This window comes from Epinephelus moara, chromosome 22 (genome assembly GCF_006386435.1).
Source record: "Epinephelus moara isolate mb chromosome 22, YSFRI_EMoa_1.0, whole genome shotgun sequence".
Taxonomy (NCBI): domain Eukaryota; kingdom Metazoa; phylum Chordata; class Actinopteri; order Perciformes; family Serranidae; genus Epinephelus; species Epinephelus moara.
The window spans coordinates 22017689-22029571 of record NC_065527.1 but is presented as its reverse complement, the minus strand read 5'-3'; the positions used below and the strand labels follow the sequence as shown (position 1 = coordinate 22029571).

Here is an 11883-nt window from a genome sequence, read left to right as displayed (position 1 = left end):
TAACTGCTGTGAAGTCATGGTCCTTCAAGCACATTGCATCAGGGTGAATCACTCACTCTTCACAGTGCAGATAATACAGTGGAAACAACTCCCTCATTCACAGTAAAACAGAGGAAAACCTCAAGGGGCAGTGGTTACAGACAACTGACAAGTATAAGAGCATAAATTAGAAATACACTGCGAGCACAAACATTAAACAGCTGGTCTTTGTTCATATCTTGATGAGTGTAATGATATGCTCTGTGCATTGATTTTACCAAAGATCAGTTTTGATAAAAGAAGAGAATTCTTTGTGTTGGCATGTTGGTGCAGTGTACCAGCACATCCACCAGAGGGAGAAAGAGAGCGACAAACTACTGAGTTTCACTCTGCCAAAATGCTTTATAGTAAATTTCACTTAGTTACAACAACAAAAATATTGTGTGTAGCTTCTAATAGAGCCACATTGGATAATTAAAACATCACATCTGTGTATGAGTCTTGGTCTCGTCACATTTCATCATTAAAAGTGCCTCGTCGTCTGTGCTTCCCCCTCGTTCACATGCAAAACAGCAGCTTAGATGTTTTGCATCAGCTGCACATCAAAGTAAAATGAAGACAGCATCCAGAGAGACACAGAGTGAGCTGCAAGTTTTTTCTGATCGTCAAATAAAAATAACACATAAAGCAGGGTCACACAGTCAAGTTACACAGCGAGACAGAACAGTAGAAGTACACATTGATCAGAGAGGTGAGGTCTCAATTGATTTTTGGAAACATTTTGTCCATGCAGGCCCAGGGGTGCGTTTGTTATACCTAAGCCGGGGCAGGGTGGAGTCAGTGGACGCGAGGCACTGGGTGCAGCAGAGTCATGTGTTCGGCGCCGTTGAAAGGCAGACGCTGAGTGCAGTAGTGGTGCACCACCTCTGGGATGCTGGGGAACACGCAGCTGCTCTGGTCCAGGGTGTAGCCGTTTTCTTTGGTCTGAGCAACGATGATATGAACGCAGCCTTGGCTCGTCCTGAGTCACACACAGAGGGGAGGAAAGGAGAGACAAGAATTTAAACATTTTACACACAATTCAAAGCAGATGCAAGACTGTGATAATAATATATTCTCTTGATATGTGTTCTCAGCCTGAGAGATATGTCATGAAAACATATCACTTTTGTCAAATTAAAACAGGAATTACTCTTGTGTATGTGTATGATGCAAGTTTGATCATACTGATGTCACTTACTAGTGTGCTTAATGTTCATTAAAAGAATACCTCACCCACAATATAGCCATTTGTAAATCAATAAGTAATGCCATGTTACCTTGAATTTGTGCACAGCCTCCAAGGTAAACGGCAAACACACTGATTTAATTGATTGGGAGCCACATTTAACAACAGCAAAATTATATCAAATCATCAGTTCACAAACTGTCACACAACTCGAGTAGAATAATCCAAGTCCCATTTTATTCTATACTTGTCTTATATCATGGAAAAACCAAAATCAACAATGTGTTATTCTGCTAAAAGTGATACAAATTTTAAGAGAAAACGCACACCAAATACTCTTGAGGTGCTGATCACTGGAGGAAGATCAGTTGAAGAAAAAAGTGTCGCACACTCTGGCTCCATATTCTGCTAAAAGTGGTCATAAAAATATATTTTCTTTTTTTATAAAAGGCTAAATTATTTCCTAAAACAGTTGGGCACTGTAGTTTTTAGCAAACGTAACTCAAACAGGAGTAAAAAGGGAATCTGTGAGGGACTATTTTTTAGCTGCAGATGGATACACATTGGGCTCTATAGTAAGTATTTACTGCTGCAGGACAGTGTATGTTGGATTTACTTAAATTAAAATACATATATATGGTAATTAAATTCATTAAATTGTTGTTGGCTCTGTGTTTTTTGAGGGATTTGTTGACAAAAAGGAAAATATTGAATATACCAACAGCCTTAACCTTTAAAAAAATACTGTACATGTGGAAAAAAATATGAAGTAGGACATGCATTTCTTTAATCTGCTGCGTTTAATATATTTTAATGTTTTTATAGACCACTAAGTATTATTTCAGCCTTAAAGACATTGCTGTCGCACTTTCATTTTGCACTCACTTGAGGGCGATGGAGTACTTGCTGTTGTCCGACTCGCTGTTCCTGACCAGGAAGCTGGCCTCTTTGCAGGACTGCAGCTGAAACTCCGCCTCCTGACGCGTCACACAGCCATGGTACCAGCTGAGACAGAGGGTGGGAGTGAGGGGTGGGGGGGATTAAATTTCATCTGCTTCTGATCAAGTTCTAGAACCTCATTTCATACAAACCCCTTGGAAATGAGCTGTACTCTTACGTAACGCTGAAATCTATTAAAAATCTGGGAGTGAGTTTTATTGCAAGAATAAGAAACACATGCAGACACATTCTGACATATATCATATTTGAATTCCTTTTAAAACTAACAGAATTAAATATCTAAGCTTTATGCATCTACAGGGACGTCCCAGCATCATGATTTTTGTATCACTTCACCTCCTCACCTCTGTTTATCCAGGGGCAGGGAGGGGTCAACACAGCAGGCCTCAGTTTCAGGGTTGCTGCCGGGCGTGGAGGATGGCGACAGGGTCGGAGGAGAGGATCGCAGGATCTTCTGGGTCCAGCTTTTCTGCCTCAGATGCTGCTGCTGCTGCTGCTGCTGCTGCTGCTGCTGCTGTGGCTGAGCTGGGGGATGTTGCGGCTGCCTTGTGAGTGTGGGGTGAGGCGTCTCATCTTTGGTTTGGCGTTCGGGGCTGTCAAACTGTGCTGCGGGAAGAGGAGAGACGAGAGAAGATTTGAATCCGTGTAAAGAAACAACTGACGGAGTTTGAACTGGGTGCTGATGCCTCCAGTAAATATAGAATAAGAAGACAGACAGCAGTTTGATGATTCATGCAAGATGTTATTCCGTATGCTGTTGGTCTGTGCAGTGTATAAAATATAAATGTGAGAGCAGGCCTGAGTTGTTATTTTTAAGAAATATTCTTCATATTGATCTAAGGCAGAGAAGAGCCAGGGTTGGAGCTGTTTTCTATTAATGTTAGTGGTTACTAGTTCAGCAAAACTGTTGCCAGTATCACAGTTTAATAAGAAATAGCCTGAAGTCAGTGGTTTATTTCTTTTTGTTGCTTTTTAAAGCATTTCTATTTGAGGTACAAAGATAAAAATAAGAAAAGATTAACAATTAAAAAGTGCAGGAAATTCAGTTTGCACAGAAGCAAAACTTTCCTCGGTGCTGAGCTTGTTCTCCAATATGTGATGTAACCAACCCCTGATGTACCTGACAGAGTTCTGACAATGTGCTCCTTCTTCCACTCCCAGGGCAGCTCGTACTCAGTGGAGGGTCGGGGGTCCAGCTCGGGCCGTGTGACCGCCGTCTTGTCCCCGTCACCACTTCCTTCGAATGGAACGTCATATATCTGCAAGGGCGCAGGCTGCCCTTCCTCCACCGTTCCCTCGCTCGCCTCCATCAGCACACACACCTTCAGCAGGTCCTTGGACCCTCGACGTCTGATCTCTTGCAGGTGGAAAACAAAGGGTTAAAGATTAAAATCAGTGCTGAGAGATGAGTATGAAATCACCACCTGGAGAGGAGTGATGTGTGACGTCACCTGCAACATTACATCAGTAAATGGCAAGCACTGGAACAGTCAACATCCACTAGTCCTTTTATTTGTTGCCATGGTAATGGATGTCTAAATCAGTATTCGAACTGTCAGACACAAATGAGGCCAGTGTCCTCAGTCCAGTCACTGACCCCTGCTTCAAGCACTTAAATTACTATCCTTTGAAAAGAACAGGTGAGAGGAAGTGCAGACGATTATTTGCAGCTTGCAACTGTAGTACAGTGCTTGCTTTGCATCTCATGATGCGGCCCGACCCACAGCATTAAAGTTATTAATAACTTACAGAAACAATAGTCCACCTTGAAACCCCCATGATGTCATGCTGAAGCTTTGGATATTCACACTTAATTATCACTGAAGTTCAGCAGCCCCGAAGTGATATTCTAGACAACCTGAACATCAACTTTCTGTCAACGTCAGAACAAAACCAGCTACAGCATGGACTGGGAAGGTGTCACAGTCAAGATTATTAACAGGCTGCAAGATTTAATAACCATAATTATGCCACTTGTAATGAGATACTGCTTATAAGGGGCCAATAAGTTGTATATAAAGGCTTCATCAGTGATTAATAAATCAGTTGCACAAACATATTTTCAGTTGTCAGGTTGTGACAAACCAATCTGCTGGTGTTTATCCTTTTCTTTGGCATAAACGCTGTTATGAATGTTCATTAATAAATGTTAAGTAAAGTGTGAATCAAAATATTTTGTTCCAGAAGACAAGTGGTTATAATCACTCAAGGGAATTGTCACAACAGTCCTTCCCAGAAGTTCTTCTCATCAGTGACTTAAAACTGATCAATTATACATAATATAAAACATAAAACATAAACACAACTCCCTAACATCTGGAGCGCTCTCCCTCAGGGTCTGTGCCAGTGCACATCTGTTGCTTCTTTAAAGTCGCAACTGAAAACTCATCTTTTTAAAATAGCCTTTTCTAGTGCTTCATAATTTATTATGAGTATATTCTTTTGTCTCTATATATATTTCATTACCGTTATTGTTATTGTTGTTGTACTTTGTTTATTATCATTACTGTTTTTCATTGTCTTTTAATATGTACTGGCAGTCTTAACTGGTGTTGTAAAGTTTCCATGGATGACTTGAAAGGCACTTAAAAAAATTGTGTTATTATTATTATCATTATTATTCTAGTAAAGGCTTTATTAACTAATATCAAAGCCAGTCGTTACAACTGTTAACCCCTTTATAAAAGTGGTGCCATTATAGCCAGTGGTCTATGATGATGTCAGATTGTGAATGACGTTACACTGGTGCTGCTGCTGGGTGCTCTCAATATGTTTTTACATGTCAGACTTCAATCTTATTTATCTTACGTTATTTTGTCCCTTGTATGCCTCATTTTCATTTTAATATTTACCGAGTTCTTCTATTTGCGCTCTTCTTTTCTAGCATTCTGTTGAAACAGCAAACAAAGCATTGTACAGCGCAACTCATTACCTGTGAATCATGGTGAATCTATGGTATTATTCAGAGTTTGAGTCTGGTAAACGATGTCAGCTGCGACATAGATTGTTCATAATAATGCTGCCTTGCTTTGCTCGTTGAGTCACAGTGACATCAGACTCTTGCTTACTTCCTCAGTATGATTTAAGCCCCATAAATTTACTCAGCCACATCATCACATCCTCTGTAGACTTCTCTGAGGAGGCCTGGAAGTAGCACAGGCACTGATTGAAGTAAAACCTACTAGAGAGTGCACGGCAATAAAACATTTTCACATTCACAGCGGGCTATTGTGTAACCCTTTTAGTTAAGACAATGGAGTGATGGAATGAAAGGTCAGGGGAGCATGTGATTGGCCGGCGGACCACCAGTCTTCCTCGATGCTGGGAAGTTTTGATAAATGGTCAGACAGGTCCATATAGGGGGTTACACAGAGCTGCGTCCGAGAGGAGGTGAGAGGGGGGGGCAACTTCCTTTTTAGAGAATAGTACCAGGAAACAGAGACAGGAAAGAGGAAGCAGGGGCAGGAAACTGCACCCATTGTCCGAACGCAGCACAGTTGCCACGGCAACCCCGTGGGGTGCAGGGAACACTCGGGGAGCGAGTTCATGTTCTCTCTGCTCGGCCTGCGGGGACTGAAAATGGGATTCATTCACACAGGGGCTCACGCAGCTGTACAGATTCAGTGATGCAGGGAGTGAATGAAATATCACAGCTCTCTCTCTCCGTCACACAGCTGACAGCTACAAGAGGAGGCAGTAAGAGCAGATTGATGAAAGCCTTACCAGTGATCATCTGCTGAGCATCGTAAGGCTCCATGTAGCCATCGTTCTCCCCGACCCTCTCTGCCTCCCTTTGCTCTCTGGTCTTTTGAGCATCAAAGGGATCTGCGTAATCCTCAAGGATGATCACCTGGAGCAAAAAATACAGTGAAATAAATATTTTTTTCATAAATGAGATACTTAAAACTGTGCCAGGCGGCCTTAGGTGTTCCCCAACTAGGGATTAGTAATTTCTTAAGAAAACCAAGTCCAAATTCTCTGATTCGAGCTTCCTAAATGTGAATATTTTCCATTTTCTGTTCTCCTCCAGGACAGTAAACTGAATATCTTTGGGTTATGGACAAAACAAGACATTTGAGGACGTCATCTTGGGCTTCGGGAAACACTGATCAACATCTTTCGCCATTTCCTGACACTTTCTAGATCAAACAACCAATCAATTAATCCAGAAAATAATCGACAGATTAATCAACAATAAAAATAATCAGCATTGCAGCCCTGCTAGGGGTACAAATACTTCTGAAGTTCCCAGGAGACAGAAAGACTGTGCTACCAACTACAACAAGCTGACAGTGCAGGAAACACCCTTCACCTGCAGGAAAGTTGACATGCATGCCTAAAAGTGATGGAAAATTGTTGACTCGTTGAGCTTCTGTTACTCCAAGTGGTACTAGTATGAGTATCTAACCAGTAAAAAATTATGACCACCTAAATCGAGACCAAGTCATGACCAAGACCAGATTGCATTGAGACCACGACAAGACCAAAACCAGACCAGTGTGAGTCATTCATTGCATGACACCATTACAAGACTTGTGGAACATGCAAACCATAGACATTCATCAAACTGGTCTGAAAGATCCACATTCCCATACAATGAAGATCCCCCTACATTTACCTCTTTTATTGCCAAACTGTATGTGTATGGATAAGTGTGCCATGAGAAATGTGCCACTAACACAATCAAAAGGTATTGCATTGGTATATTTCATTTGTGGGAATTGTCCTTTGTTGTGGTCTTGGCCTATCTTGAAATTAAATCCAGAGACCTCTTTGTCTGAAACCAAGGCAAGACTGAGTAGAAATGCAGTTGAGTCCAAGACAAGAGCAAGACCTTCAAAAAGTGATGTCAAGACCAAGACCAATCTTGGGAACTATGACTAGATCCTACAAGTGTATCTAACCAAACCTACTCAAAGAAAGACTATGGATATTTCCAGGGTCCCTGTATGGTATGAAAACATTTTGCTACATTAATCTACCTTTATATTATTAATAGTGTTAAATATAATCCAGTTTAGAACAGGGCTGCAGCTGCGATTATCTTTAGATTAATCAATCATTTTGTCTAGATAATGTAGTGTAAAATGCACATTGTATTTTGCCAAATGACTTGTTGGACCAAACAACAGTCCAAAAGCCAAAGATATTCAATTTACTGTCAGATATAGCAAAGAAAGACAGAAAATCCTCACATTTGAAACGCTAGAAGCGGATTTTTGTAGTAAAAAAAAAAAAAAAAAAAAATCAGAATACTTGCCAATTGGTTTTTGATCAACTGATTGATTAAGCTACAGTTTGAAATTAGTCCAAATTAACATTTTTGTAACATGACAGATAGTGTGGAGGTCAGGTAAAAAGCAAACAGCTGTAAACTCTTCAGATAGTCAGAGGAATATCTGACACCTCATCAGCTCTTTGTTGTAAAGCCCTCTCTGTTCACATCTCTGTGTTCACAACCTCCATTCTGCTCCACCAGTCATGCCTGACTGTCTCGTCATCTTATCAGTGCGATATAATTTCATGTTTGTTTTACAAGCCACTGGCAAAGAGACACTGGCGCATCATAAAATGAAGTTGTCTCTTTCTCTAATCACTTCCAGTCGAGCTCCCTTGCCAAGGAAAAGTTGGCATTAGTTGGTGTTTGAATGAAGTAGCCAAAACTTGACAAGCTGAGACTCAGAGCGTTGTTGAAGTGTTTAGTTTAGAGAAGTTTAGACGCAGACTGCAACACAGAGACATTTGTTTCTTTGTTAAAGTCTTACAGTTTGCTACACCTGTGGAGGAAACGTCATACTCTTTGCTAAGAAGGAAACTAAGACATATAACACACAGTTAGCTCCACAGTAGCTGCTGCAAACATGAATCTGAGATCAAGAACTGGCATTTACCCCCTTTCTGAAATATAAAACTCCCATTTTTATTCCTCCTCTTTTATGTGTCTCTTTTTCTCACCATCCCTCCATTATCACTACTTCACTATCTTTTTTTTTTTTTTCAAAGCCAGGCTGGAGGGGACTTGGGTTAGCACCCGAGTGTCGAATGACACGATGCTTTTTATAACATGATAGCCCTCTTCACCAGGGGGCCTGAATATAGTGAAAGAGAGGGATGAGGTGGAGGGAGGAGGGGGGTGAGAGAAGGGGAACACTGAGCCAGATTACACACAGGAGAGGAAGGTAAGGCCTCACGTCTGACCACAGCTTTGTATTCAAGGCGAGGGAGGTGGGTGTAAAGACAAGGGGTGGAGAGGAAGAGAAAGAGATAGAGAGACAGAATAGGAGGAGTGGACACAATGGATATAGTGGTGACAATGGGGAGAAACTGAAACAATAATATCAATTTTCAGAGCTTCTTGCTAGTTCATTGTCGACAATAGTGATGACACCACATGTTATTTTTGTAACACTGCTGCTGGAGTAAAGGGAAGCTGACACAGATTGAGTTAATTCTGTTTTAATTTCACATCTAAACATTAAAGATTAATCAGTGGTTTATTTAAGTAGTTAAGATAAGTTTTTCAGGTTTTAATCAGGTAAAATTCAGCCACAATAGCAACAAAATTTACTTTAAAATTGTTATGTTTCAGTGCCATTAATACATTAGTATGAGATAATGATCATCAGTGATGGAAGAAGTGTTCACATCTTTTACTTCAGTGGTAAAAACACAATCTAAGAATGCACAAGTTAAACTTCTGGATTCCAAAGTATTATCAACAAATTATATTTAACATACCAAATTAAAAGTAAATAACATTTATGTTTAAAATCAGGTAAAAGCAGCCCAGTCATTTTGCCTGTTATTAGAGTGTAATTATTGATACATTACTGTAAAAGCATCACTAATGTGGCTGGTGGTAAAAGTGGGGCTAGTTTTAATTACTTTACTGCCAAGAGAGGTGTAGATTTCAGGAGGGACACAGGAGACACGTCCCCCTCAGTATGTAGAACACATACACCAGTACCCCCACCCTGCCTCCGCCCCAAAATAAAAGCATTTAAGAGGCAAAGGACTTTAATTTTGACAAAGGTGGAGACAATTAGGCCTACATCATAAATTGATGCAGAAGTAAGAAAATTTCCATTTAATTAAGCGATTTTGATGCTCAGAATATTCTGGTGGAGGGCCTCCCAACCCCCCAACTGTAGGGTAACCTGTAAATAAAGGAGCAAAATGGGCAATATTTCCCTTTGACATGGAGTACAGCCAAAAAATAAAGCAAAAGAAATACACAAATTTAAGTACAAGTAGGCCTTAACTTGCTCTGTTTCATTTCCACTGATGTATTAACTCATAGGCAGTGATTTACGTTGTAAATACTCTATATACTATATAGTATATAATATACTATACTATAAAGTAGCACAAAAAGGAAATACTCAAATTTGTCCTCAAATGCACGTAGTTACTTTCCATGGGTAAACCAATCAGCCAAAAGCTGTTACTTGTGTAAACTGTTGTGGGGGTCCTCCATCAGATTTCTTTTGAGCATCAAACACTAAATTTCCTGCATTCTGGTGATTTTTAGGCACGAAATTGTGCCTATGTGTCAATAATAAAACCCTATCAACACTGTTTCTTTAGCATCAGAAGTCAAATGGATCTTGTCAGGCTGAGACTGTAATGATAACTCACCGTCTCTGTCTTGCACTGGGCTGGTTTCTCTGCTTCAGGTACCACTTGGTTGGTGATGGTGCCGCTGTTGAAGTTGGGGCTTTTGTCCTGTTTGTCCACTCTGATCAGCCGGTTGATGTAAGCGTTGGCAGATGGGGAGCTTTTCAGAGGTCTGTGCTGCTCCTCAAACACCGGCTCCGCTTTGGAGTTCTTGCGACTTTTCCCAGACAGGAGCGTGTCCCAAACTTTGCCATCCTTCGGAGAGCTGACACCGTTTCTGCTCAACTCCACGGCTGAGTTCTTTCGGTTTCTCCCGGACAGGAGGGACCCAACTCCTCCACCTCCTCCACCTCCTCCGCCTGTGCTGTCACTAGACGAGTTTTTGCGATGGCTCGTTTTGGAGCCTGCTGTTTTGGTACCAATGCTGGCCACCAGCCCGGCTTTATTGGCTCTGGGTTGTGAGCCTGACTCGGAGGCTGAGCGGATCCTGTCGGTACCATTCTTCAGATTGATGGGGAACTCCTTGAACCACTTTGCCATTGTAACTCAGATGGAAACCAGTAAAGCTCTGTGCCTGCTCCGACACCTTTTAGCGCCATACACCACAGGGCCCCTGAGACGCACCTTTAGAAATCACAGCCTTTCTAACAAAAGACTTCCGTTGCTTTATTCAGGGATAGAGCAAAGACTGCAGGATCTCCACACCTCAGTGTCATAAATGCTCTCTAAAGTCAATGGCTCTACACTTTTAACTTAAAAAAAATGCTGGTAAAACTTAGCCCATTTGGCAAAAGAAAAAAAAACGACTTTATCCCATTTGTGGTTTTCTTACACCTGTTCCTTCTTCTGCTCAGAGGAAAACTTTATTCCCTTTGGATGAAAAGATGTCTTTGGAGTTGGAAGAGCCGAAAGAAGGCAAAGTTTTTCTTGCATCTGATTTGTGGTCCCATTCCCAGAGAGGCTTATCTGGTCTTTTTACAACCCTCCACTGTCGCAATGAGGCTCCTGACTGCGCCTGGAGTAAAGAGGGGAGGGGGTATCTGGAATTCAGAGGGGGAGGCAGGACCGGTGGGCGGTGATAAGCTTTAATTGTGGACAGCATGGACAAATAACTATTTGGGGAGTTTAGCATTCTGCTTTAGACTGACCCAGGCCTGTGCATATGTAACTCACCAAAGATATTAAAACCTGTATTATTCTTTGGCTTAATGAATGCAGCCTCTGTTTTAACTACTGTAATAACGATATACAAAATTGCTACTGAGAATTTAATTTTCATTGTCCTCTGTCGCATGAATAATCAAATACAGGGGCATCTTAGTGGGGGAAAGGTGGGACTGATTACCCAGGGCCCCAGTGGGAGGGGGCCCCTTGAAAAACCTGGATGAAACATTTGATTTTGTTTGGCTTTTGTTTATTAGTGTCATAAATAAATCAAAATGGCTGAATAAGTCAGTTGAAGGACTAAAAAAAATAGTGGAAGCTCTCTGGGGCCCTTCTCACGCCTTAAAAGGCACAAAATGGTTTAGTCCACCCTTGCACTAAGTTTGTCAGTAAATGCAACTGAAGCCAAATGAGTATGTCTTTCCCCAAGAAAGACACAGAAACAGGGGCACAGAAACAGCTTATGCATGGGGCCCAGAATTAGGTACTATGCCCTTGGTAAACAGCATTGTAAAATTACCATTTGGGGAGTTTAGTAATCTACTTGAGACTGACATGCCCATGCCCATGAAACCCACCACAGATATTAAAACCTGTATTATTATTTGGCTTTATAATTAATGCAGCCCTTGTTCTAACTAAAATATAATACCTACATACAAATTAAATGGCTATTGAGAAATGGCAGTCTATAGAACTTCCAAAATGCTGGTATTTCAATAAATGTAATTGTCCTCTGGCGCATGGTTGATCAAACATCTGTACATAGCTGTTTATCCATTCATGCTAAAGTTTTTTCAGATAACGATTAAAATTGAAGTTGACAGGTGTGTTCATATTATGATGTTGGGTGTTAATTCCATATTAATCATAATGTCAGTTCATAATGTGCCTAATTGGTTGTCTAATTAATGTCCACCCCTTCTTTAATTGTA

The 11883-nt window shown here is 41.0% G+C and overlaps 1 protein-coding gene across 1 annotated transcript; it reads right to left on the bottom strand.

Moving 5' to 3' along the window:
* Positions 1–357: 357 nt before the first annotated feature.
* LOC126383611 (SH2 domain-containing adapter protein E-like) lies at positions 358–10807 on the bottom strand. Its single transcript, XM_050034172.1, has 6 exons — positions 9806–10807; positions 5891–6017; positions 3288–3524; positions 2512–2773; positions 2093–2212; positions 358–1000 (listed from the first exon to the last, which is right to left on the bottom strand). The coding sequence occupies exons 1-6, from the start codon at positions 10322–10324 to the stop codon at positions 817–819; spliced, it is 1449 nt and encodes a 482-aa protein (XP_049890129.1). The 5' UTR covers positions 10325–10807; the 3' UTR covers positions 358–816.
* Between the last annotated feature and the right edge of the window lie 1076 nt (positions 10808–11883).

Bases quoted from the DNA above. Each gene is read 5' to 3' on its own strand.
- LOC126383611 (XM_050034172.1), bottom strand. From the start codon at position 10,324: ATGGCAAAGTGGTTCAAGGAGTTCCCCATCAATCTGAAGAATGGTACC. The intron at 2,213-2,511 runs GTGAGGAGGTGA...CCTCTGTCTCAG, and splicing joins CTGCCCCTGGATAAACAGAG to CTGGTACCATGGCTGTGTGA. The intron at 1,001-2,092 runs GTGAGTGCAAAA...TGTGTGACTCAG, and splicing joins AAGTACTCCATCGCCCTCAA to GACGAGCCAAGGCTGCGTTC.